The sequence below is a fragment of the Salvelinus fontinalis genome, chromosome 11, assembly GCF_029448725.1.
Source record: "Salvelinus fontinalis isolate EN_2023a chromosome 11, ASM2944872v1, whole genome shotgun sequence".
In the NCBI taxonomy this organism is placed as follows: Eukaryota; Metazoa; Chordata; class Actinopteri; order Salmoniformes; family Salmonidae; genus Salvelinus; species Salvelinus fontinalis.
Genome location: NC_074675.1, coordinates 8,652,947 through 8,679,705, shown reverse-complemented (window position 1 = coordinate 8,679,705; position 26,759 = coordinate 8,652,947). Strand labels below are relative to the sequence as shown.

General features: G+C 48.2%; 1 protein-coding gene across 8 annotated transcripts in view; it reads right to left on the bottom strand.

The window, feature by feature from the left end:
* LOC129864961 (neuron navigator 3-like) overlaps positions 1-26,759 on the bottom strand; it is a 290,755-nt gene that overhangs the window by 147,684 nt on the left and 116,312 nt on the right. For all 8 annotated transcript variants that reach the window (XM_055937305.1, XM_055937310.1, XM_055937306.1 and 5 more), the window contains exons 2-3: positions 3,547-3,664; positions 2,346-2,398 (exon numbers count right to left, since the gene is read on the bottom strand). In XM_055937305.1, coding sequence (XP_055793280.1) covers positions 2,346-2,398; positions 3,547-3,664 — 171 coding nt within the window. The remainder of the gene's footprint in view (positions 1-2,345; positions 2,399-3,546; positions 3,665-26,759) is intronic.

Genomic DNA, 26,759 nt, shown 5'->3' with positions numbered 1-26,759 from the left:
GCTCAATGAACAAGACTTAAGGAATGAGTCATTTCTCCTGACTCACTTTACATTACAGAGCCCTTAGTAGAGTGTATTTACTCCAGTTAGTAATGTAATTACTCATTTTTACACTGTACTTCACCCTGTAGCTTAGGGTAAGGGTTGCTGCTGTAAGTCCTATGAAACAATGAGTACCTTCACCCTGTAGCTTAGGGTAAGGGTTGCTGCTGTAAATCCTATGAAACAATGAGTAACTTCACCCTGTAGCTTAGGGTAAGAGTTGCTGCTGTAAGTCCTATGAAACAATGAGTAACTTTACCCTGTAGCTTAGGGTAAGGGTTGGTGCTGTAAGTCCTATGAAACAATGAGTAACTACAATATTATTAAATTGTACTAAAGAGATTTTACACAGTGATAGCAACACTAACGTAACGTGTTACAGAATTGGACGTTTGCCTAATATGGATATCCGTAGTCACTGCAATGCCATGTTAACAGTGTTCAATTTCCTTCTTCAGTTTCCCTCACATCATCCCATCCTGTCAATCGTCCACTATCAAGCTGAATGGTATGTAAAGCCAGTTAGGTCCCCCTCACAGCACCTACGCTTCCCATCAACAGTTGAATGCAGGGCTCTCCATCCCTGTTCCTGGAGAGCTACCGTCCTGTAGGTTTTAACTTCAACCCTAATCTAGCACACCTGATTCTAATCATTAGCTGGTTGATAAGATGAATCAGGTTAGTTACAGCTGGGGTTGGAGTTAAAACCTACAGGAGGGTAACTCCAGGGTCAGGGTTGGCGTTAAAACCTACAGGAGGGTATCTCTCCAGGGTCAGGGTTGGAGTTAAAACCTACAGGAGGGTATCTCTCCAGGGTCAGGGTTGGAGAACTCTGGTTTAATGACACATATTAGCTCGATCACACAGACAACACCGGAGAGGCAAATAGCATCTACTGCCAACCCAGCACAACATACAGTACATGTACACCTACATTCACTAACAAGCTGTTCCTAGTCTGCAGCGGTAAAACACACTCTGAAAACCTGTCTGCTACATCATCTCCAATTATCCTCTGTTACCTCAGTTGTTCCTGAATTGTCCTTTGACCCTCAGTGGCTTGCTTTAAATCCACTCAGTTCTGAGGACCAATGTTGTCCTCTCTCCAGAGCTGCTCAGTGCAACACGGCTCCACAAGTGTGTCAGATGTTCCCTCTGCTCATGTCCCCCATATACCCCGAGCCACAAGCAGACGTGTTTCCTCAAAGTCAAGTTCCCCTCCCCACCACAGGGGCTGGCACGGCCTCTGAGGCTCATGCTGGATCAATGGGCTTTGAGTGACTGAGACAAAGAGTGAACACACACACACACACACACACACACACACACACACACACACACACACACACACACACACACACACACACACACACACACACACACACACACACACACACACACACACACACTCACACAGGCACACACACACACACACACACTCACACAGGCACACACACATTACACAGGCACACACACATTACACAGGCACACACATTACACAGGCACACACACACATTACACAGGCACACACACATTACACAGGCACACACACATTACACAGGCACACACACATTACACAGGCACACACACATTTCACAGGCACACACACACATTACACAGGCACACACACATTACACAGGCACACACACAGGCACACACACATTACACATAAACAGGCACCTCCTCCAGCACAAATCCTTTAGGGACAGGGGTGGCTGGCGTCTGGACCTGCATTTCTGTGGGCTTGTAGGGGAGAGCCCTTAGTGACCAGTGTGTCACAGTGGACCAGACCCAGCTCTAGCCACAAACACAGGGCTTTGGCCAAACACCAACCCTGTTGAGTTTACTGTAAGACAGAAGCCTGGTCTGTAATCCCCCTCAGAATCCATTAAAACTACAATACAGCTAGCTAAGTCGCTTTTAATTACACTAGTGGAAAAGATGCCAAAACAGACAGACAAAGTGAGAGAACTCACTGAATTATAGTAGTTAGATTGAGAGGTAATCGTCAAGCTGTGGGCTGTGTGCAATTAGACATTATGCATTTAAAGTCACATCATTGAAAGAGTATATTTTTGGCTAAGAGATTTTTGCAATTAGGACCATAGCAGTCAGCCTTCTGTGGTCTCTGTTTCCTGCAATACAATCAAACATGTTCATGACAGTACCCTGAAAGACCTACAGAACATGTCCTCATACAGACACTCTCAACCAGACCAACGTTTCAATACCATGACAGCAGAAATAAAAACAGAAGTAATACTATCACCTCCACAAAAAGGAAGGTGAACTAGCAGACTCACCATGTGTGATTGACTCCTGGGGCTGACATTGATGTCCTCCACTTTCTCATTAGCTGGAAGAAGAACAACAACAAAACAATTAAGTGTGAAACCTTCCCACAAGAAGAAGTGCCTAAACACACAGTGAAACACCAGAGACCCTTCTGAGTTAGGGGACTTCTAGTCTAGTGGAGGAGCCCTTACAGAGCTCAGCAACAGGAGGAGCACGGATCTCTGTGTTTGTGTGTTTGTGTGTGTGTGTGTGTGTGTGTGTGTGTGTGTGTGTGTGTGTGTGTGTGTGTGTGTGCGTGCATGCGTGCGTGCGTGTTTTTAGGAATGCCCCCTACCCAACCACGGAGCAGTGAAAGTTTGGGAAAAGAAAAGTCTCTGCTAATTCATCAGCTGCTGCCTGAGTGTTACTGACGCGGGATATCGGGCCATTGTCTGTTGTGGAGAGCAGGGGTAAAGTTTCAAGACAGCCCGGGAGGTGGGAAAAAGAGAGAGGCAGAGCATCAACACCAGCCTCTCTAGGCTAGCTAAAAGATACACATGGGAGACACATGGTTCAATAGAGCAGGACTAGTTTCCAGTCTGTGTGTAGTGGGCTGCCAGGGCTGGAGCTCCTCTCCTGACAGAGACCAGTTGGAAAGGAAGATAAAGCCTTTGTGTTCCGTCTAAATGCCTGCACCGTTACGTTTTATAGCTGTGTATATGGAGAGTTTCCCTCAGCCTAAAAAATGAGGTTAAGTCAGGAGTGTGTGTGTGTGTACATGTGTGTGGGTGTGCTTGTTTGCGTCTGTGCGTGTGTGTTTATATCAGTGCCTGTGTGCGTGTGTGTGTTTGCGTCAGTGCCTGTGTGTGTGTGTTTATAACAGAGCCTGTGTGTGTGTGTGTTTGCGTTAGCACGTGTGTGTGTTTATATCAGTGCCTTTGTGTGTGTGTGTGTGTTTGCGTCAGTGTGTGTGTGTGTGTGTGTTTGCATCAGTGTGTGTGTGTGTTTGCGTCAGTGTGTGTGTGTGTGTGTGTTTGCGTCAGTGTGTGTGTGTGTGTGTGTGTGTGTGTGTGTGTGTGTGTGTGTGTGTGTGTGTGTGTGTGTGTGTGTGTGTGTGTGTGTGTGTGTGTGTGTGAGTGAGTGAGTGAGTGAGTGAGTGAGTGAGTGAGTGAGTGAGTGAGTGAGTGAGTGAGTGAGGGAGTGAGTGAGTGAGTGTGTGTGTTCTCTCACCTATGATCTGGATGATTTCTGCCAGCAGAACTCCGTCAGCAATGTCTATGGTCAGGTCCTTGATGAGTCGAGGGCAGCCAGACTTGGTCAGGTAGTGGTTGGCCCAGTCTGTATAAATCTACAACATAGAGGACAATATGGGGTAAGGGTGGGATCTATAACTGTAGACAAAAAGAAAGGAGAGAGAGAGAGAGAGAGAGAGAGAGAGAGAGAGAGAGAGACCGATGGAAGCTGGCAGGATCTTCAGCTTTATCAGCGAGAGAGAGACATAAAGACAGAGAGAGAAAGAGAAAGAGACAGAGAGAGAGACAGAGACAGAGAGAGATATACAGAGAGTGAGAGATATACAGAGAGCGAGAGATATACAGAGAGAGAGAGAGATACAGCGAGAGAAGAGAGAGAAATGCAGAGAGAGAAAGAGAGAGACAGAGATAAATAGAGAGAGAGAGAGAGAGAGAGAGAGAGAGAGAGAGAGAGAGAGAGAGAGAGAGAGAGAGAGAGAGAGAGAGAGAGAGAGAGAGAGAGAGAGAGAGAGAGAGAGAGAGAGAGAGAGAGAGAGAGAGAGAGAGAGAGAGAGAGAGTGAAAGTTCTACAAGTTGATCTGACTCATTTAAAGATGGGAAGCTTAGTGCTTGGCATTTCCTATTTGAGGTATGAGTCAGGTTTGTTTTAGTACCACGGTCACTGCTGACCTCGACCACACAGAATAACAAACACAGGCTTCCTTAGTCCTCCTACATCCCAGAATCAGACGGCCCAGTTCCATCTCAACATAAGTAGCACACAGCACACCAGTGAGTATTAACCAAACAGTGGATTCCCAATACATCTCTCCAACACAAACACAAATATTTGATCAAAGACAGACGCTTCCAACATGAGGATGACTCGCTGGGTTTATGATCTCACTCTGCAGGACTGGGGAGGAGATCAGATCAGCCTTTTAAAGAAGAGATCCGACCTGCTACTAACGCATCACCAGCGGGACGTTTAACTGATGTTACTGTAGGTCTTGCAATAGAATCCATAAACCGATTAGGACCAGGACGATGCCCGTATTGTTGTATCGTGGCTAGGAAACAAAACAGCAAACGGATTGAACTTCTTCAGGAAAACAGCCCTAATGATGGAAACAAACATCATTATGTTGTCATCAAGAATCACATTTATTTATGTGCTACAGCACACAATATGTTACATACAGCAGGTTTTAAAGAACCAAAGAGCGGGTCTGCTTCGTGTTTTCATTTTTGCCATGTAAAAAAATATTGTGTTACTGGTATCGTCACGGCCCTCAAACCAATAGGTTGATTTGTTAGCTATGTACTGTACTGGTGATGGAAACTAACAGCTGCAGAGATTTTGACGAGGTCTGTTAGGGGGCATTACTTCTGCGGTTTATCCTTGCATTCCTACAACTCACTTCAGGCAGTCCCCTATCTATCTCGCTGCACACTCATTCTGCGGGGATCATCTTTTCATACTATCTATCCGCCTGCAGGAGGAGGGAACCACAGGGAGGGCAGGATGAACAAAAGTGTCTGCAGCGTTTTCAGAGCAGCGAGGCCGTGCGTTACTCATGGAAATACTCAGAGACGGACACATAAGGGCTCTTCTTCTTCTTCTTCCCTGACAGACTTTATTTCCACTGGGTTCTCTGGGGGGTACTTTGAAAAAGGCGTACCTCAGGGGTCCGTTGTGGAGCCGCTCAAAGATGCCCACCCCCATACCAGAGCCTCACTCTCTTCTTGTTATCCTCAGATTAATTCGAAAAAGCAAGAGGGCTGTTTTTTTTTTCATATCCTACGTGTGTTTGTGTGAGGACTCAACCAGCATGAGGAATTCTCAATGTCAAAATCCGCTTAGAAATGCAAGGGGCTCTGTGGAGGGGTTTTGTCTGTGACTTTCAGACCACTGGTGGTCTACTAATAATGCCATTGACTGAAACTCAGTTAAAACCACTTCAATATCACCAAAGGAGCGGTTTTAAAAGGAACACTTGACAGAGAGATTAAAAGATGTACGTATATGCAGATTATAGACACTTTGCATCTACCAGCCTATGGTTCCCATTTCCCAGCAACTCCCTCATAAAAACCAAGCTCCTTATTAGGAAATTATCCTTTTCCCCCCTCTGCCTCACACACTGCTCCCAATTAACGGCGTTTCTCTCTCTTTCAGGGAACGGGGCACGTATCCTTCAAAGACGCCTCCTTTCAAAGGTTTTGTCTGTTGTGGTTATGTTCGCCGGCTTCTCTCTGATGAGGGAGGCATTAAAGAGAACCAGGGAGAGGCGGGAAGCACCTTCGTTAAACACACACACACACGCACACGCACACGCACACACACACACACACACACACACACACACACACACACACACACACACACACACACACACACACACACAGCACGTGTCGGAGTACAGTACACACACTCTTAAACCAGGTCCCACTAGACCACCACTACTGCCTGAGGAGGAACAACCACAGTGTGGAAAAGAGCCTCACATTCCGACACCTCTGGTCACGGAAGCCGCGGGAAATACTATGACGGCCGAGGGATATGGAGAACGGACTGGGTTCATCACATCTCTACTAATTGCTGCTACAGATAATACCAAGTATGCACCGGGGCGACCAGGGGCCGGTGTTTGGAATGCCAGGGGGGTACAGTAAGGAACAGAAACTTCCTCAAAGAGAGGAGCCTGCAGAGGAGGAAGGTGCTCTTTATCCTCTGCACCTCTGCAGCACCTCCCTCCCTCTCTTCCCCCTTTCCCAAAAAAAGAGTGAATCAGGAGAGTGCCGCATTGACACAATCACAGGGAGAGAGGGAGAGAGAGTTTCCTCTGCCAGGGATGTCTCTGGTAAAGGGGGAGTGTTCAGTCAGCTTTTTGACACGAGTGGAGAGACACGAGGGGGGGGTGTGCCTCATCAAGACGGATTCAATTAAGTTCACCACAAGCCATTGTTTTGGTGAGAGAGAAACTGACTGCAACCGCATCTGTCAACTGGAGAAAACATTTGGAGTTTTTCTGTCCAGCCAAACTTGAATTCCCACCGCCCAGGCAAACAAACAACATGCTCAACACTAGAATGAAATGGTGCTTATTCTCTAATGGTGATCGTATAAACTGCATCACATTCAGAAATGTTGGAATAATTGACCATCTGAAAAGCTAGTGGGGCTCCATGGTGTTAAACTACATTCCACTATTCCTGCGCCACAAAATGGCCCCCTATGCCATATAGTGCACTACTTTTGACCAGACCATATGGGCCTGCTCAAAAGAAGTGCACTCAATAGGGAATATGGTACCATTTTGGGATACATCCTATGAAGTAAATGGGTCTGACAGAAAAGAGAAAATGATTACAAAGCAGTCTCTAAATCAGATAATGTCATGGAGGGAAAAAGTAAGGACACTGGTTCAAGGTGAATCTATACCCCCCAATGCATTCATTACAGCAAAGTTAGACAAACCAGCCCATATGTGATCTGAACCTACACACAAACCACAACAACAGATTGACAAAGAACCTGCCTAGCCAACTTCTTTACTTCATTTCAAACTCAACTAGGCAGCCAGCCTGAACCTACCCTTGTCTGTGACACTGGTAAACATTAACAGCTCCTCATTCACTCTCCTCTTCCCTTTGTCTTCACTGTTGTTGCTATTCATTCGGTCTCTTTAAGCCCCTTAAATAGAGACTCACTGTTCAACATTGCGTGCGTCACTGTCTCAGTTTCCCTGACTCATTATTTTATTTTCTTGCTAACAGCTCTGACTTGCAATTCTATCCAGCTAACAAACGGTGTCGGGCAACGTCAGAACAAACACTGACTGGCACCGGCATGTCTAACAGAAGCCCTAACCTCAGCCGTGCCACTCTCAACGTTCATAGAGAATAATGACATCAGGACGGACACACACACACACACACACACACACACACACACACACACACACACACACACACACACACACACACACACACACACACACACACACACACACACACACACACACACACACACACACACACACACACACACACACACACACCTCTCACGGACATGCCCACACCCCCTTCTCCCTCCATCCAAGCTCCCCGGAGCAGTTACAACTATCTATTCTCCAGTGACGTTAGCTACAGAGCTACTGTCAGGCTAGCTACAGAGCTGTCAATGTACCTGTTATGAAGCCATCTCCCTCAGCTTCAGGCTCCTGTACAGAGAAACAATCAGCTTTCACGCCAGTGTGAGAGTGCCTTGCGGCGAGCAGACTGCTTTACAGTCGGAGCACAATGCAGTGTCTATGGCTGCGCAGGTACTGCCGGCAACCTGCAGTGGCCCCTAAATACCTCCGGGGGGAGCCAGCCATCTACCGAGGCGAGACAGAGCCTCAGGGCTTGAGGGACTGAAGCAGACCTGTCTGTGACTTTATACAGGCCAAGGGTATTCACTGTGCTGTGGAAGTCGAAGCAGTGGTCTTTTATCACTGATATGTGTAGCAGAGAAGGATGGCATTTAACACACACACTCACAAACGCATGCACTCACACACACAAACGCATGCACTCACACACACACACACACACAAACGCATGCACTCACACACACACACACACACACACACACACACACACACACACACACACACACACACACACACACACACACACACACACACACACTCATTAACAGCCAGTAGTTGATATGAGGACGAGGCCAAACATGACACTGAGGTGAAGACGGACATATGCACTCACGCACCTGCAAACACGCTACACACCGCAGCAATAGTATGTCCGACGCAACAATAGAAAATAGTGTACACAGGTTTGCTTATGTGCCATTGGATATCAGCCTGAGCCAGGCTTATTTAGCTGTTGTTGTTTCTCTCTGAGTTCATGGTAGTTTTACATTGGTACCACTAGTCTTCCCAGCATCACATGAGACAGACCAGAGATGAATGACATTATGGCAATGACTCCATAGTTTGTCAGGAGATTTGAGAGGAGGGCTGGGGGGGATAAAGAGAAGGAAGGGTTGTGTCTGGGGTTGTGTCTGGGGTTGTGTCTGTGTTGTGTCTGGGTTGTGTCTGGGGTTGTGTCTGGGGTTGTGTCTGTGTTGTGTCTGGGGTTGTGTCTGTGTTGTGTCTGGGTTGTGTCTGGGATTGTGTCTGGGGTTGTGTCTGTGTTGTGTCTGGGGTTGTGTCTGTGTTGTGTCTGGGGTTGTGTCTGGGGTTGTGTCTGTGTTGTGTCTGGGGTTGTGTCTGTGTTGTGTCTGGGGTTGTGTCTGGGGTTGTGTCTGGGGTTGTGTCTGGGGTTGTGTCTGGGGTTGTGTCTGGGTTGTGTCTGGGTTGTGTCTGGGGTTGTGTCTGGGTTGTGTCTGGGGTTGTGTCTGGGTTGTGTCTGGGGTTGTGTCTGGGGTTGTGTCTGTGTTGTGTCTGGGTTGTGTCTGTGTTGTGTCTGGGTTGTGTCTGTGTTGTGTCTGGGTTGTGTCTGTGTTGTGTCTGGGTTGTGTCTGGGGTTGTGTGTGCACGTGGATCTCTCGGCGCCCCTCCATCAGACGTCAAATCCTAACGGGACCCTACACAGTGGGGGGTGAATTTGGGGATTGTGGGTCCTCATTTCTGCAGCAATGGGATGGGTCACCCCCTGGCTGTTCAATGGGATGGGTCACCCCCCCATGGCTGTTCAATGGGATGGGTCATCCCCCCCATGGCTGTTCAATGGGATGGATCATCCCCCCATGGCTATTCAATGGGATGGGTCACCACGTGGCTGTTCAAAGGGAGGGGACACCCCCTGGCTGTTCAATGGGATGGGTCACCCCCTGGCTGTTCAAAGGGAGGGGACACCCCCTGGCTGTTCAATGGGATGGGTCACCCCCTGGCTGTTCAAAGGGAGGGGACACCCCCTGGCTGTTCAATGGGATGGGTCACCCCCTGGCTACTCCCACAGGTTAGCTAAGGAGGTAAAGCTGTCAGTGTGTGTTACCTATGTGTGTGTTGGCTTCTGGCTGTACCCCTGTCCCTGTACTACAGCTGAACACCTTCCCTCTCTCCCTCCCTCCCCTCTCTCTGCCGTCTATCGCTCTCTCCTTTCCATCTCTCTCTCCTTTCCATCTCTCTCTCCCTCCATCCCTCTCTCTCCCTCCCTCCCTCTCTCTCACTCCCTCTCTCCTCTCTCACTCCCTCTCTCCTCTCTCCCTCCCCCTACAGGCAGGTCACAGTCGTCTAGACACAGACAGAGAGAGAGAATTGTCTGGCTAACAGAGAACATGACAAATGTCCCCCTCTCTCGGGGTCTGAGGGTTCTGCTGACATGATCACTGGTGACATGGTGTGAAGGTTGCAGCGACCTCCTAGCCTAAGTCACAAATGGCACCCTATTCCCTATATAGTGCACTATTTTCTATATGAGCCCTATTGACCCTTATCAAAAGTATTGCACTATAGGGAACCATTTGGGTCTCAGATCTTGCCTCCTTGAACAGAGTGGTACTCAGTGACAAAGCGAAACACAACAGTCTTGATTTGGTTTACTGTTCCCTCTTAAAACAGTTAGTGGCTAATAGCTGGTAGATGTACAGTATTTCTCATCAATACAGTCAAGGGAGTGTGTAGTTATTGCAATGGGACTGGGATCAATATCCACATTAGAGACCACCTACACTGATCTACACTGTATTAGAACATGATTGGATAGTAACCGACTGCTATTAGTGAATCAAGCACCAAGGAGTGACTGACAATGCAGTCTATGGATAGTCTATGGGTAGTCTATGGGTAGTCTATGGGCAGTCTATGGGTAGTCTATGGGTAGTCTATGGGCAGTCTATGAGTAGTCTATGGGTAGTCTATGGGTAGTCTATGGGTAGTCTATGAGTAGTCTATGGGTAGTCTATGGGCAGTCTATGGGTAGTCTATGGGCAGTCTATGGGCAGTCTATGGGTAGTCTATGGGCAGTCTATGGGTAGTCTATGAGTAGTCTATGGGCAGTCTATGGGCAGTCTATGGGCAGTCTATGGGTAGTCTATGAGCAGTCTAAGGGCAGTCTATGGGCAGTCTATGGGCAGTCTATGGGCAGTCTATGGGCCCTGGTCTATAGGCCGCCATTAGAGACTCAGCATTACTCTCTGAGCCGATACAGTCAAGGGGCTCTGACCACCCAGTTCTTATACAGGGTAATTGTATTTGAGGGTTGATTATATATAGGCATCTCTCTGCAATGTTACCATGAAGCCTGGGGACCTGAGCCTCAGCAGTAGTACATAGAGATTGGATGAAGAGAGGTACCGTTCACACTCCCATCAAAAATACAAGCCTGGCAAAGTGACAATTCCTGCATAATTAAGCTCTACATAAAAACTGCATAAACTTGAGAGTGATGAGACCATAAAGTCAATGCACTATGATGAACCTTCCTCAGAGAGCGTCTTTGTCAAGAACGGCGGAGTCAGGATTGGGAGCGATCAAGTGATCGACAGAAAAAAACCGCCCTGTCAGAATCCCCCAAGACCAGAACGGACCGTGAATCCAAGTTGGACGGGGCCAGGAGAGACATCCTTCCCAATGGAATGCCTTTCCACTGTTAACCTGTATAGACTACTGTTAACCTGTACAGACTACTGTTAACCTGTACAGACTACTGTTAACCTGTATAGACTACTGTTAACCTGTATAGACTACTGTTAACCTGTATAGACTACTGTTAACCTGTATAGACTACTGTTAACCTGTACAGACTACTGTTAACCTGTATAGACTACTGTTAACCAGTATATACTACTGTTAACCTGTATAGACTACTGTTAACCTGTATAGACTACTGTTAACCTGTATAGACTACTGTTAACCTGTACAGACTACTGTTAACCTGTATAGACTACTGTTAACCTGTATATACTACTGTTAACCTGTATAGACTACTGTTAACCTGTATAGACTACTGTTAAACTGTATAGACTACTGTTAACTTGTATAGACTACTACTGTTAACCTGTATAGACTACTGTTAACCTGTATAGACTACTGTTAACCTGTATAGACTACTGTTAACCTGTATAGACTACTGTTAACCTGTATAGACTACTCCCATGGGCATGACATCTTCAAACCCCCATTTTCTCAGAGAAACTCTCACTATCTTGTCTTCAGAGGAGAGTGGGCCTCCTATTCCACACAATCAGACTATGTAAGTGTCCCAAATGGCACCCTATTCAGCATCTCTCCACAGCAATATATATTTTTTGGGGCGCAACCTTTAAATAGGTCCATAGTGAAGTGAACACCTTCTTAACCACACCAACTGTCAATCATTGCTGAGGCTGTGTGTGTTCCAAAAAATTGGTCAGGCCCCGACTTGGTCGGTTTGAAAACGGATCTGTCCAATCATATCGAGGGGCAGCGGAGTTTGGTTTGTGTTTGATTCTGGCAAATCACAGACGCACATTCCTGGTGGATCTAGGTGATTTTCACTTATACCTGATGAAGCCGTCTCGCTCTGAAGGAATGTCAGTTGGAATTCCCAGAATGTCATGAACTGTGCTTAACTTATCTGAATCTCTCCCTCCCTCCCTCCCTCCCTCCCTCCCTCCCTCCCTCCCTCCCTCCCTCCCTCCCTCCCTCCCTCCCTCCCTCTACAAGTAAGGTCTGATCTACAAAGCTACTGTAGTGTATTTACCCTTTCCTTGAGGATTTATCATTGAAACATTCAAGCTTTTATTTAGGTCTAATTTGTACAATCTTGACTTCGTCAGTCTCAAAATATTTGAATGTGCGGTCATAAAGACACACGTAAGCTTTGATTAATATTCCCAAAGTACATATCTGGCACGCCAGTCCCTCATTTTGGGAAAACCCTGAGTGGGAGAGAATAAAATAATTGCATGGCGGGATGCAGTTTGGATGGATTCTGTTGTTGGATGCGCTCACGCACGTCAATCAAGGATTCTCTCAGTACTGCAAGCTGACGCAAGGATGGACATGGGCCAGTAAGGGGGGCCGAGGGGAGACAAATGGTGGATCACTGTGACCCAAAAAGCATATTTTCCTTATCTAGTGCACCAGGGTCCATAAGGCTCTGGTCTAAAGTAGTGCACTAGATAGGACATAGGATGCCATTTGGGATGCATCCTGAGAATGACAGCCTCATATCAGCCAGCAATTAAGCAGCTCGGTCGTGGAGCGATGACAACTCCTGCTGGCGCATCACTTCTCAGCTAGAGTCAGGCAGTCTCTCACTAACGCTACCACTCCTCATCACACCACCAGTCAGCCAGTCAGTCAGTCAGTCAGCCAACCAGTCAGTCTCTCACTAATGCTACCCCTCCTCATCACACCACCAGCCAGCCAGTCAGTCAGTCAGTCAACCAGTCAGTCAGTCAGTCAGTCAGCCAACCAGTCAGTCTCTCACTAACACTACCCCTCCTCATCACACCACCAGTCAGCCAGTCAGTCAGTCAGTCAACCAGTCAGTCTCTCACTAATGCTACCCCCTCCTCATCACACCACCAGCCAGCCAGTCAGTCAGTCAGCCAACCAGTCAGTCAGTCAGTCAGCCAACCAGTCGGTCTCTTACTAATGCTACCCCTCCTCATCACACCACCAGTCAGCCAGTCAGTCATTCAGACAACCAGTCAGTCAGTCAGTCAGTCAGTCTCTCACTAACACTACCCCTCCTCATCACACCAACAGCCAGCCAGTCAGTCAGTCAACCAGTCAGTCAGTCAGTCAGTCAGTCTCTCACTAACACTACCCCTCCTCATCACACCAACAGCCAGCCAGTCAGTCAGTCAACCAGTCAGTCAGTCAGTCAGTCAGTCTCTCACTAACACTACCCCTCCTCATCACACCACCAGTCAGCCAGTCAGTCAGTCAGCAAACCAGTCAGTCAGTCAGTCAGTCAGCCAGTCAGTCAGTCAGTCAGTCAGTCAGTCAGCAATTCAGTCAGTCTCTCACTAACACTACCCCTCCTCATCACACCACCAGTCAGCCAGTCAGCCAACCAGTCAGTCAGTCAGTCAGTCAGCAATTCAGTCAGTCTCTCACTAACACTACCCTTCCTCATCACACCACCAGTCAGCCAACAAGTCAGTCAGTCAGCGAGTCAGTCAGTCAGCGAATCAGTCAGTCTCTCACTAACGCTACCCCTCCTCATCACACCACCAGTCAGCCAGTCAGTCAGTCAGCCAACCAGTCAGTCAGCGAGTCAGTCAGTCTCTCACTAACACTACCCCTCCTCATCACACCACCAGTCAGCCAACCAGTCAGTCAGTCAGTCAGCGAGTCAGTCAGCGAGTCAGTCAGTCAGTGAATCAGTCAGTCTCTCACTAACGCTACCCCTCCTCATCACACCACCAGTCAGTCAGCCAGCCAGTCAGTCAGTCAGCCAGTCTTTCTCACTAACACTACCCCTCCTCATCACACCACCAGTCAGCCACTCACTAACGCTACCCCTCCTCATCGCACCACCAGTCAGCCAGTCAGCCAGTCAGTCAGTCAGTCAGTCAGTCAGTCAGTCAGTCAGTCTTTCTCACTAACACTACCCCTCCTCCTCATCACACCACTAGTCAGTCAGTCCGTGTGAGAGTGAGAAAGAGAGAGAGAGACAGAGAGAGAGCGAGAGAAGCCAGAAGAACTCGCTGGGAGAGAGTGAGAGACAGACAGAGACAGATTTAAGTTGAGCTCGTCTCTCACTATCCTGCTTCCAATTTGCACAGCTAGAATAATAAACAAGCACTGACACGCGGGCTACAGCAGCTCCCTGAGAGACTCAAGCACTGACACTTGGGCTACAGCAGCTCCCTGAGAGACTCAAGCACTGACACGTGGGCTACAGCAGCTCCCTGAGAGACTCAAGCACTGACATGTGGGCTACAGCAGCTCCCTGAGAGACTCAAGCACTGACACATGGGCTACAGCAGCTCCCTGAGAGACTCAAGCACTGACACGTGGGCTACAGCAGCTCCCTGAGAGACTCAAGCACTGACACGTGGGCTACAGCAGCTCCCTGAGAGACTCAAGGAGAAGGGGATGCATTATGCATCTGTTATGGGTGATGACTGACCTGTAGCTTTTTCTACATGCTACAGAATCTCACAGAACACACACACACAAAAACACACACGCTGTGTATTCAGAAGTTTATGACTTGTGCTTATAGTGTGTGTGTGGGTGTGTGTCACTACACCATGGTTACCGCAGTGTGCAGGTCTGAGGCAGTGTCTGGCTTGCAGGCCACAGGCTGCGATGTCACTTTGGCAAAGGACACAACCCCGCCCTGACAGAGAGAGAGTGAGGCGGCTAGGGGCCTTGACAAGCTAGGGCTACGTCCCAAATGGCTTTTCCCTTCATAGTGCACTACATTTGACCAGGGCCTATGGAGGTCTGGTCGAGAGTAGATCACTATAGAGGGAACAGGGTGTCATTTGGGACACTGCCTTGTTGAACACATTTTGGCCGCCCCGCCTCTCGCCTCTCTTAAATGACAGGTTCAGCTGGCTGTGACATCTCGTTAGGTTACCGAGATCTTGGTTACGATTCGCCACTGTCTCGCTGTGAGTCACAATGTGTTTTCGTTTTTGTCAAATCGCTCGTCAAAAAACAAACGCAATACTTATCAACTGGCTGCCAGGTTGGCTCTGTCAGACAGAGATAACACAGGGGTCGATAACAGTGAGACGAGAAGGCTCGCTGATTCAACATGGAGGGGAGACTATTGAAGCTAAATTCCAAGCAGAAATGTCCGCAAAGGAGGCCATCGGAAACATTGGTGTAATGAGCTGCTCAGCTGTCAGCTGTAGAATAACAAACGATATACAGCACACTGTCATGTATCCTATCCTCATCCTATCAAAGTGACATTCCTAATTATTGGCCTTCATATTGTGGTACACAAAGTGTTCCTGCTTCAAAGCCACTCGTCTACTGCGGGTACTCCTCTTTACAAGCGTTCCAACGCTTCAGACTGACACTCTGCTATTCAAGGATTCCTCAGAGCTCTGTAATCAGCGGTCCATGTGCCGAGAGACCGGACCAGCATCCCAAATGGCCCCCTATTCCCTATATAGGGCCCAAAGGGCTTTGGTCAAAAGTAGTGCCCTATATATTAGGAATAGGATGCCATTGAGTGCCATTTGGGATGCAGGCCTGGAAGTTCCTCCCCCCCCGCAAATCAATTAGGAAGGGCGAGAGAAACATAAACAAGCAAACGTTTAATTAGTGGTCCCTGATTCACACAGAGGCCTGCTGCTGCCAGACTCTGACACACTGACAGAGATAGGTCCCTGATTCACACAGAGGCCTGCTGCTGCCAGACTCTGACACACTGACAGAGATAGGTCCCTGATTCACACAGAGGCCTGCTGCTGCCAGACTCTGACACACTGACAGAGATAGGTCCCTGATTCACACAGAGGCCTGCTGCTGCCAGACTCTGACACACTGACAGAGAGAGGTCCCTGATTCACACAGAGGCCTGCTGCTGCCAGACTCTGACACACTGACAGAGATAGGTCCCTGATTCACACAGAGGCCTGCTGCTGCCAGACTCTGACACACTGACAGAGATAGGTCCCTGATTCACACAGAGGCCTGCTGCTGCCAGACTCTGACACACTGACAGAGATAGGTCCCTGATTCACACAGAGGCCTGCTGCTGCCAGACTCTGACACACTGACAGAGATAGGTCCCTGATTCACACAGAGGCCTGCTGCTGCCAGACTCTGACACACTGACAGAGAGAGGTCCCTGATTCACACAGAGGCCTGCTGCTGCCAGACTCTGACACACTGACAGAGAGAGGTCCCTGATTCACACAGAGGCCTGCTGCTGCCAGACTCTGACACACTGACAGAGATAGGTCCCTGATTCACACAGAGGCCTGCTGCTGCCAGACTCTGACACACTGACAGAGATAGGTCCCTGATTCACACAGAGGCCTGCTGCTGCCAGACTCTGACACACTGACAGAGATAGGTCCCTGATTCACACAGAGGCCTGCTGCTGCCAGACTCTGACACACTGACAGAGATAGGTCCCTGATTCACACAGAGGCCTGCTGCTGCCAGACTCTGACACACTGACAGAGAGAGGTCCCTGATTCACACAGAGGCCTGCTGCTGCCAGACTCTGACACACTGACAGAGATAGGTCCCTGTTTCACACAGAGGCCTGCTGCTGCCAGACTCTGACACACTGACAGAGATAGGTCCCTGATTCACACAGAGGCCTGCTGCTGCCAGAGATAGACAAGTGGACACACACAGGCCCGTAAATACACATATCCTGATCATCACGGTATACCTTTTCACCCTCCAAAAGTCCCAAACCATCCAAAATAAAACCTCTAGTATAACAACTGAGTCATGCAGGAGTCATAAAATCATTCAACAAGACCTAGGCCACAAACACTGACCTGCAAAGTACTGTTGGAGCCATTAGAGAACATGACATATGAGCTGTATGGGTGTGATTCACTGTGTTTTTGTATCAGAACGTGATTAGTCACACTTCCTGGTATTGTTAGAATGGTTAGAAATGATCAAATCAAAGGGGTGAGTCAGATCCTGGGGTTGACTCGCTCACAGTACACTTTGACCTGTACCGTGACCTGGCATCTCAGCAACGTGCCCACACACCACATTCCCTCCATCTCTCCATTTTTATGTCATTCTATTCCTCCCTTTGTCCCCCTCTCCCTTTCTCTTTTCAGTTCAAATAAACCCTGAAATGAATGTGACACTCGTCTCCCTTTCTTCCTCTGGCATTTATTAAGAAGGTCTGCCATTCCATGTGCTGCGTCCCTCCCTTCGCCCACCTGGGGTGTCCTGAACTTGGGCTGGCCCCTCCTGGGATCCTCTCTGAAGGGTTTAAGCCCCCAACCCCCAACCCCCTGGGACTTCTGCTACACCCCCCAAATGTCAACACCTTGGCCTGTCACAGGGATCATCCCTCTCACAGAAGTACTGAGGTGGGTTAAGGAAATCTGTCCAAAGCCCATTGGTTGGCAACATCTGCCCGACCGCACAGAGTTCCATTGGCAGTTAGAGCAATGATGTAGTTAATGACAATGTTACCCCTGAATATCAATGACATAATGATTTGTGGAGAGCTGGGAGGTTGTTGGCTCTGGCCGTGTAAAGCTAACACGGCGACAGACGTTTCTGTAGGATTGTATAATTGATACAGTGTAATTAGCCAAGCAGGAATGTTTTAGGTTTAATTAAACGTCACCTCTTTCAATGTGATATTTCTGGGACGAATTTAGCCTCTGATCTGATAGTTTTATTTGCCGGGCATTACTCGTCTTCTATTTGAATCAATCTGCGTTGTTATCTGGTCAGCGAAAGTGAAACGGTTGGATTAAGGAGGGTTTGATGTGGAGCTTCGGCTAGACTGTCTGGAGCCTGATCTCTGTCACAGCAACACCTCCAAAGTCTCCAGACAGACGCATTACCACCTGCAGCCAGCAGAGAGCGCCACCACACTAACACTGCCTCAATCCCAGTCCACGTCCCAGTCCCAGTCCTAGTCCCAGTCCTAGTCCCAGTCCCAGTCCCAGCCCCAGCCCCAGTCCCAGTCCCAGCCCCAGTCCCAGTCCCAGTCCCAGCCCCAGTCCCAGTCCCAGTCCCAGCCCCAGTCCCAGTCCCAGCCCCAGCCCCAGTCCCAGTCCCAGCCCCAGCAACAGAATCAATAGAATTTGTTTCACCAGAACTGAAAAAGACGTGAATGAAAAGAGGGGGGCTGGAAAAAAGGGAGAAGATGCTGAGTCACTCAGTCCTCAAGAGTGGTTTGAGAGTGAAAGCACCAGACAGTCCACCTCAAAGAGAGATCGGCTGTAATTGTAATGTGGTAGAATCTTTGGTGGGTTATGAGGCATACTTCCCTGTTGCTCCGAGCCATAAACTATAAACAGGCTCTCCTGACCCTAGCCCTGGGCTGCTGAGGAGCGCTAGGGGACGGCCGTCACTTATCCTCAGCTGTCTGGGAGAGCGTCTAAGCCAGAGTTGAACCCCATAACCTCTACCCCCCCCCCCCCCTCATCTCACTCGCCCAGATCACATAAAATGGGCTCATCCACCACGCTACTAGGTGAAGTTTCCCCTAGGTACAGATCTAGGATCAGCTTCCCCTCCCCCAATCCTAACCTTAACCATTCATGGGGAAATGTAAAACTGACCCAAGATCAGCGTCTAGGGACAACTAAAGCCTAACCCTGCATCCACCATACATAGTCCACAACAGGAATAGGTGGGACATTACTCATCCTCCAGGCTGGCAGACAAGCAAGCTGGGAGAGGCCGGGGGGGTCAAGCTGAGATTCTGACACTGTGCTGGGGGGGGATCTGAACAAGTGTCCTGGAGGGGATCCGATGTCTTATTGATTGGCTGGCACTCCTGTCACCAAGGACAAAGGGAGTGTTTGACCCTGTCTCGCCTCAGCCAGACAGGCATCTTCCTTCACTGTCATCACCTCATGCTCCACGCATAACAACAGTGTACTAAAACACAAGCTATACAAAAGCTATAACCTCTATATAACCTCAATTACCACATTAAAAAACCTGCCTGTCAATCCTTAGAACTGTGGGCTATGTTGCTGTTGCTATGTGTGAGCCTGTAATACCTTCATTTCCCTCTGGAAATCAATTAAGTTCAAATCAAAACAAAAAAATATAATCCAATTAAATATGTTGGCAGCAATTTACCAGCAGAGGGACCTGCAGACCAGGACAAACAGGGCCGCTTGTTTTAAAATGTACTTTATCCTGTGTTACTGCTAATCCTCCCCTCCCCAGTGTTAACCCAGGATCTTCTGGTAGAGTAATCCTCCCTCCCCAGTGTTTACCCAGGATCTTCTGGTCGAGTGATCCTCCCCAATGTTAACCCAGGATATTCTGGAAGAGGGATCCTCCCCAGTGTTAACCCAGGATCTTCTGGTAGAGTGATCCTCCCAGTGTTAACCCAGGATCTTCTGGTAGAGTGATCCTCCCCAGTGTTAACCCAGGATATTCTGGAAGAGTGATCCTCCCCGGTGTTAACCCAGGATATTCTGGAAGAGTGATCCTCCCCAGTGTTAACCCAGGATCTTCTGGTAGAGTGATCCTTCCCAGTGTTAACCCAGGATCTTCTGGTAGAGTGATCCTCCCCAGTGTTAACCCAGGATCTTCTGGTAGAGTGATCCTCCCCAGTGTTAACCCAGGATATTCTGGAAGAGTGATCCTTCCCAGTGTTAACCCAGGATCTTCTGGTAGAGTGATCCTCCCCAGTGTTAACCCAGGATATTCTGGAAGAGTGATCCTCCCCAGTGTTAACCCAGGATCTTCTGGTAGAGTGATCCTCCCAGTGTTAACCCAGGATCTTCTGGTAGAGTGATCCTCCCCAGTGTTAACCCAGGATATTCTGGAAGAGTGATCCTCCCCGGTGTTAACCCAGGATATTCTGGAAGAGTGATCCTCCCCAGTGTTAACCCAGGATCTTCTGGTAGAGTGATCCTCCCCAGTGTTAACCCAGGATATTCTGGAAGAGTGATCCTCCCCAGGGTTAACCCAGGATATTCTGGAAGAGTGATCCTCCCCAGTGTTAACCCAGTATCTTCTGGAAGAGTGAAGACAAAGCCCTGGGCTCAGAGAGAGGGGCTAGCTGAGCTGTATTACCACAGGATTCACCCATCCACACCGACCCAATTGGCACCCTATTCCCATAGGGCTCTGGTCAAAAGAAGTGCACTACATAGGGAATAGGGTGCTATTTGGGATGCCCCCTTACTGACTTACTGTACAGAACACAGTGGCTAGAACACACAGGGAGGCACGTCAGTGTATCGGCTTGATGAGTGACATCTCAGTTTGTATTGTATTAGTATAACATATACATGTAAAATAGTACTATCATGCCAGGTCTTCTAACAGACAGTGATAATACATTCAGACCATTTCTTTGTAAAGAAAGTGACACATAAAAACTTAAATATAGGCTATCAAATGGTGAAATTAGATCCATGGAAATCATGAGCAAAAAGACCAGGGAAAAAATAATAATTCTCTCTGACTAAACTGAAATACGATTTCAGAACTTCCAGCAACAAGTTTATGTAATCTGGGTGCCACCAAAGGGTTAAACCACCATGTAAAAAAGGGGTTAAATAGCACTGCGGTTAACAGCGCTGGTTGTATGTATCAGGTGTGACATTTACTGTAAGAGCCGTGTGGATGTGTAAAACATCTGCTCTGAGTCAGCTGTGATGCGGCGTGAGTCACGGACATGTGAGTGACGTTCACTACCTGGTGTTTCTGTTTGTGTTTCTCTAATAGAGGGGCAGGGGCTCTCGCTGAACTGCACCCAGACAGACCCTCATTCCAGCCCAGTGTGTCACTGCTCTGCTCCCCTTCCTCTCTCCCTCTGCTCTGTAATCTGGAACCATGTGACCTGGTATAATGGGCAGCTCCCTCGGCGAAGGTTAGAGGTCACCAGGCCCACACTCGTTCAGGATTTCCTCTCTAGCTTTCTAAAAATGGACCCAGCTGCATTTGCCAATGGGGAGAAGGGAGGAACGCTGTTCCCTTGACAAGAGCAGTGGTGGAAAAAAATACCCAATTGTCATACTTGAGTAAAAGTAAAGATACCTTTATAGAAAATGACTCAAGTAAAAGTGAAAGTCACCCAGTAAAATACTACTTGAGTAAAAGTCTAAACGTATTTGGTTATAAATATACTTAAGCATTAAAACTAAATGTAATCACTAAAATATACTTAAGTATCAAAAGTAAAATTATAAATCATTTCAAATTCCTTACATTTAAATAGGCAAGTCAGTTAAGAACAAATTTCTTAATTCTTATTTTCAATGACGGTCTAGGAACAGTGGGTGTTCAGGGGCAGAACGACCTTGTCAGCTCGGGGATTCAATCTTGCAACCTTTCGGTTACTAGTCCAATGCTCTAACCACTAGGCTACCTGCCACCCTTATTAAGCAACCCAGATGGCACAACATTTACATTTGTATTTTTTTTATGGATAGCCAGGGGCACAATTCAACAGTCAGACATAATTTCCAAACAAAGCATTTGTGTTTAGTGAGTCTGCCAGATCAGAGGCAGTAGTGATGACCAGGGATGTTCTCTTGATAAGTGCGTGAATTAGACAATTTTCCTGTCCTGCTAAGCAATCAAGTTTATTTTATATAGCCCTTCGTACATCAGCTAATATCTCGAAGTGCTGTACAGAAACCCAGCCTAAAACCCCAAACAGCTAGTAATGCAGGTGTAGAAGCACGTAAGAGCTCAAAATGTAACGAGTACTTTTGGGTGTCAGGGAAAATGTAAGGAGTAAAAAGTACATTATTTTCTTTAGGAATGTAGTGGAGTAAAAGTAAAAGTTGTCCAAATTTGTAAAGTAAAGTACAGATTCCCCCCCAAAATGATTTAAGTAGTACTTTAAAGTATTTTTACTTAAGTACTTTACACCACTGGACAAGAGCCTCATGGTTCACTCTCGCCCTACAATCCCTCCCTCCCTACTCTTTCCGTTGCCCTTCTGTTTCCCTGTTCCGGACTTCCTTGTCAGCTATCCTGCCTGTGTTTCCCTCTCTCCCTGACTGTACCACAGATAGCCTATGTTTCCCTCTATCCCTGACTGTACCACAGTTAGCCTGTGTTTCCCTCTCTCCCCGATGGTACCACAGATAGCCTATGTTTCCCTCTCTCCCTGACGGTACCACAGTTAGCCTGTGTTTCCCTCTCTCCCTGACTGTACCACAGATAGCCTATGTTTCCCTCTCTCCCTGACTGTACCACAGATAGCCTGTGTTTCCCTCTCTCCCTGACTGTACCACAGATAGCCTATGTTTCCCTCTCTCCCTGACGGTACCACAGTTAGCCTGTGTTTCCCTCTCTCCCTGACTGTACCACAGTTAGCCTGGGTTTCCCTCTCTCCCTGACTGTACCACAGTTAGCCTGTGTTTCCCTCTCTCCCTGACTGTACCACAGTTAGCCTGTGTTTCCCTCTCTCCCTGACGGTACCACAGTTAGCCTGTGTTTCCCTGTCTCCCCGACGGTACCACAGTTAGCCTGTGTTTCCCTCTCTCCCTGACTGTACCACAGTTAGCCTGTGTTTCCCTCTCTCCCTGACTGTACCACAGTTAGCCTGTGTTTCCCTCTCTCCCTGACGGTACCACAGTTAGCCTGTGTTTCCCTCTCTCCCCGACTGTTCCACAGTTAGCCTGTGTTTCCCTCTCTCCCTGACTGTACCACAGATAGCCTTTGTTTCCCTCTCTCCCTGACGGTACCACAGTTAGCCTGTGTTTCCCTCTCTCCCTGACGGTACCACAGTTAGCCTGTGTTTCCCTCTCTCCCCGACGGTACCACAGTTAGCCTGTGTTTCCCTCTCTCCCTGACTGTACCACAGTTAGCCTGTGTTTCCCTCTCTCCCTGACGGTACCACAGTTAGCCTGTGTTTCCCTCTCTCCCTGACGGTACCACAGTTAGCCTATGCTTCCCTCTCTCCCTGACGGTACCACAGTTAGCCTGTGTTTCCCTCTCTCCCTGACGGTACCACAGTTAGCCTGTGTTTCCCTATATCCCTGACTGTACCACAGTTAGCCTGTGTTTTCCTCTCTCCCTGACGGTACCACAGTTAGCCTGTGTTTCCCTCTCTCCCTGACGGTACCACAGTTAGCCTGTGTTTCCCTCTCTCCCTGACGGTACCACAGTTAGCCTGTGTTTCCCTCTCTCCCTGACTGTACCACAGTTAGCCTGTGTTTCCCTCTCTCCCTGACGGTACCACAGTTAGCCTGTGTTTCCCTCTCTCCCTGACGGTACCACAGTTAGCCTGTGTTTCCCTCTCTCCCTGACTGTACCACAGTTAGCCTGTGTTTCCCTCTCTCCCTGACTGTACCACAGTTAGCCTGTGTTTCCCTCTCTCCCTGACTGTACCACAGTTAGCCTGTGTTTCCCTCTCTCCCTGATGGTACCACAGTTAGCCTGTGTTTCCCTCTCTCCCTGACGGTACCACAGTTAGCCTGTGTTTCCCTCTCTCCCTGACGGTACCACAGTTAGCCTGTGTTTCCCTCTCTCCCTGACTGTACCACAGTTAGCCTGTGTTTCCCTCTCTCCCTGACTGTACCACAGTTAGCCTGTGTTTCCCTCTCTCCCTGACTGTACCACAGTTAGCCTGTGTTTCCCTCTCTCCCTGACGGTACCACAGTTAGCCTGTGTTTCCCTCTCTCCCTGACTGTTCCACAGTTAGCCTGTGTTTCCCTCTCTCCCTGACTGTTCCACAGTTAGCCTGTGTTTCCCTCTCTCCCTGACTGTTCCACAGTTAGCCTGTGTTTCCCTCTCTCCCTGACTGTACCACAGTTAGCCTGTGTTTCCCTCTCTCCCTGACGGTACCACAGTTAGCCTGTGTTTCCCTCTCTCCCTGACTGTTCCACAGTTAGCCTGTGTTTCCCTCTCTCCCTGACTGTTCCACAGTAAGGGTCCATCGCTGACACGCCGCAGCCTTCCGCTCTTTCACCAGCTACACAAACAATTTACATTTAAGTCATTTAGCAGACGCTCTTATCCAGAGCGACTTACAAATTGGTGCATTCACCTTATGACATCCATGTTAGAGGACGAGAGAGACAGAGAGTGGAGCACTGACCAACCAGGGGAAAGTCATCTGACTCTAGTTAGTTAGATTCTAACTGCTAGTTAGAATAGAGGCTTCTGGGAAAAGGAATGGTGGAAAAAAGGAAACATGATTTTTTCATGAGCGAACAGAGTGGACTTCATGGCAAAACAAACATGGCTATTTTGGACTTTAGTCTTGACTTTCATGGTTCAAGTGAGGAACATCCTGGACTTTAGTCTTGACTTTCATGGTTCAAGTGAGGAACATCCTGGACTTTAGTCTTGACTTTCATGGTTCAAGTGAGGAACATCCTGGACTTTAGTCTTGACTTTCATGGTTCAAGTGCGGAACATCCTGGACTTTAGTCTTGACTTTCATGGTTCAAGTGCGGAACATCCTGGACTTTCCACTCACATAAGTTTTGGCCGGTGTTTTCTCCTCCTGCTCCCATTGTTTGGCAGTGACTTAACAAAACACAATCTTTTTTAGCTCCAGGACACTTAGACTCAGTCGCCTGCGAAGCCAAAACCCGTAGCCTCACAACATCAATGCACTAAAAAGATCTCTCCGTGAGAGGGAACCAGCTTTGTAGATAGGACGAGCGAGTGTACCCTGAAGAAAGCGCTTGTCAAGATCATGAAACAAGAGAGAGATACTTTTTTTCCCGTTCCCCCTTAGCATTCGCTTGGCAGGTTGGGAAAACGAGACGTCGAAGGCTTTTCTTAAGATCTGCTTTTATCAGGTTTTTAAATCTTGGTAGCCTTCATCACGGAATTTTTAAAAGCGCTCTTTAAGAGAGTGTCAACAGCTTCAGGTACTTTTCCTCCTGTTCAGAGAGGCCTATTAACCCCTCCAGGGGAGAACCGACTGCCGACACACCCAGAGATAGGGAGGCCTGATCGGGTTACAAGGCCAGTACAATGGGCTAATGCTGTTATTTATGGCTTGGCCCTAATGTCTCAAGGCTTAGTCGACCGTAGGAGGTCAAAGGTAGAGACAAGTAACTGCAGGGTATGTCTGTCTTGACTGACAGCCTTGTAACCAACCCTCATCCTCAAGGGTTGAAGAAGGCTGGAGAGGGGGAGTGCTTCTCTCCTCCTCTCCTTTACACAGAGGAGGAGGGTTGGAGTGATAGAGAGGGATGTGTCTGACTCGACACCCTGACCGTTTTTCCACTGTTTGCCCTGTGTCTAGACTCACGGTCAACTCAGTAGACCAATAAAAAGGCAGGCCATTGTAGTAGCAGAAACAGAGCACAGGTCTAAAAGAAGAAAGGCAGCACTGTGTGGTGGAGTCGGAGCACTGAGTACATTGAAATACCTCTCTATACGGCTCCAGGGCTCCTCTGACCCTCTTTGCCCCCGCTTAGAGCTGGGGAGAAGTTCCCTCTCCAACACTGTGACCCTGTGCAGTTAAAGGGAAGGGTTTTTGGACTCGTTGGAAGGGAACATGCAATTAGGAGTTGTGACCCTTTCGGGAATGCACTAGCATACAAACGCTTAATTCATTTTGTGTGTGTGTGTGTGTTTGTTGGTGTGGGGGGTAAATACATAAATTAAACATCAATCTGGTGTTTTGATCAAAGTTTTACGGGAATCGTTTGATGTGAGCACGAACGCATATTACAAGAAGTCCAGTGTATTTTAATGCTGATTATGTGTCTGAATCGTTGGCCAGACTTCATCAGTGTCCCTGTCTAGAGTGATCAAAGACAATCTCCCAGACCTGCTGCTTTCTTCCCTCTCCGATTAGCCCAGGGAGGAGGCATGACCGCATGCCTCCCCATCCCAGACTTCAATCGCATTTATCCAAACCTCCCATGACCAGTTTATTCCGGTTTGCAGGTTCCTGTTGACCCTTGCCGTTCCATTGTCCAGTCAAGAGTCTGCACCCTATCCAGAGGTTCTCTGGGTAATTCCTTTTGACTAACGCTGCCCTGCTAGGCTGCTGCACACAGCTTGATTGATTTTTCGCCTCTTTAGCTTAAAACTCCACAAGAAATAGGGAGCGTCAACAGAGACCCGGCTAAGCAATCTCTCTCAAAACTCCCAGAATACATTGTACTGCCAGCAGCCCGGATCGATCGCCTGTCTATCTGGTGAAAGAAGAAGTGTCCTCCTCTCCCATAGAAACCTAGAAGCTAAAGATCTAGCAGAATGGATACTATAGTAAAGGCCCTATCGGACATAAATGGTGTGCTTGTGTCACTGTGATGATGAAGGGTGTGCAAGACTATCCCAGACTGTTTCAGACACACTGGCTGACAGACTGGAACGCCGCTGTGTGCTGCTTTCAAAGGGCTCGCCAGAGCAGAGAGAGAGAAAGGGAGGGGGAGAGAAAGGGAGGGGGAGAAGAGGAAGAGAGAGACGGAGAGAGAGAGAGAGAGAGAGAGAGAGAGAGAGAGAGAGAGAGAGAGAGAGAGAGAGAAAATGAGAGAGCACTTTGAAATCTGATGACAGTGAATGTGTAATTACTGAAATTGCCCAGTTAATCACAAATGCAGGCTGGTTTAATGCAGCCGTGAGACGACGCATGTTCATGTCCCAGCACTGAAAATACCCTTACAATCGTCCACTTGCCACACACACA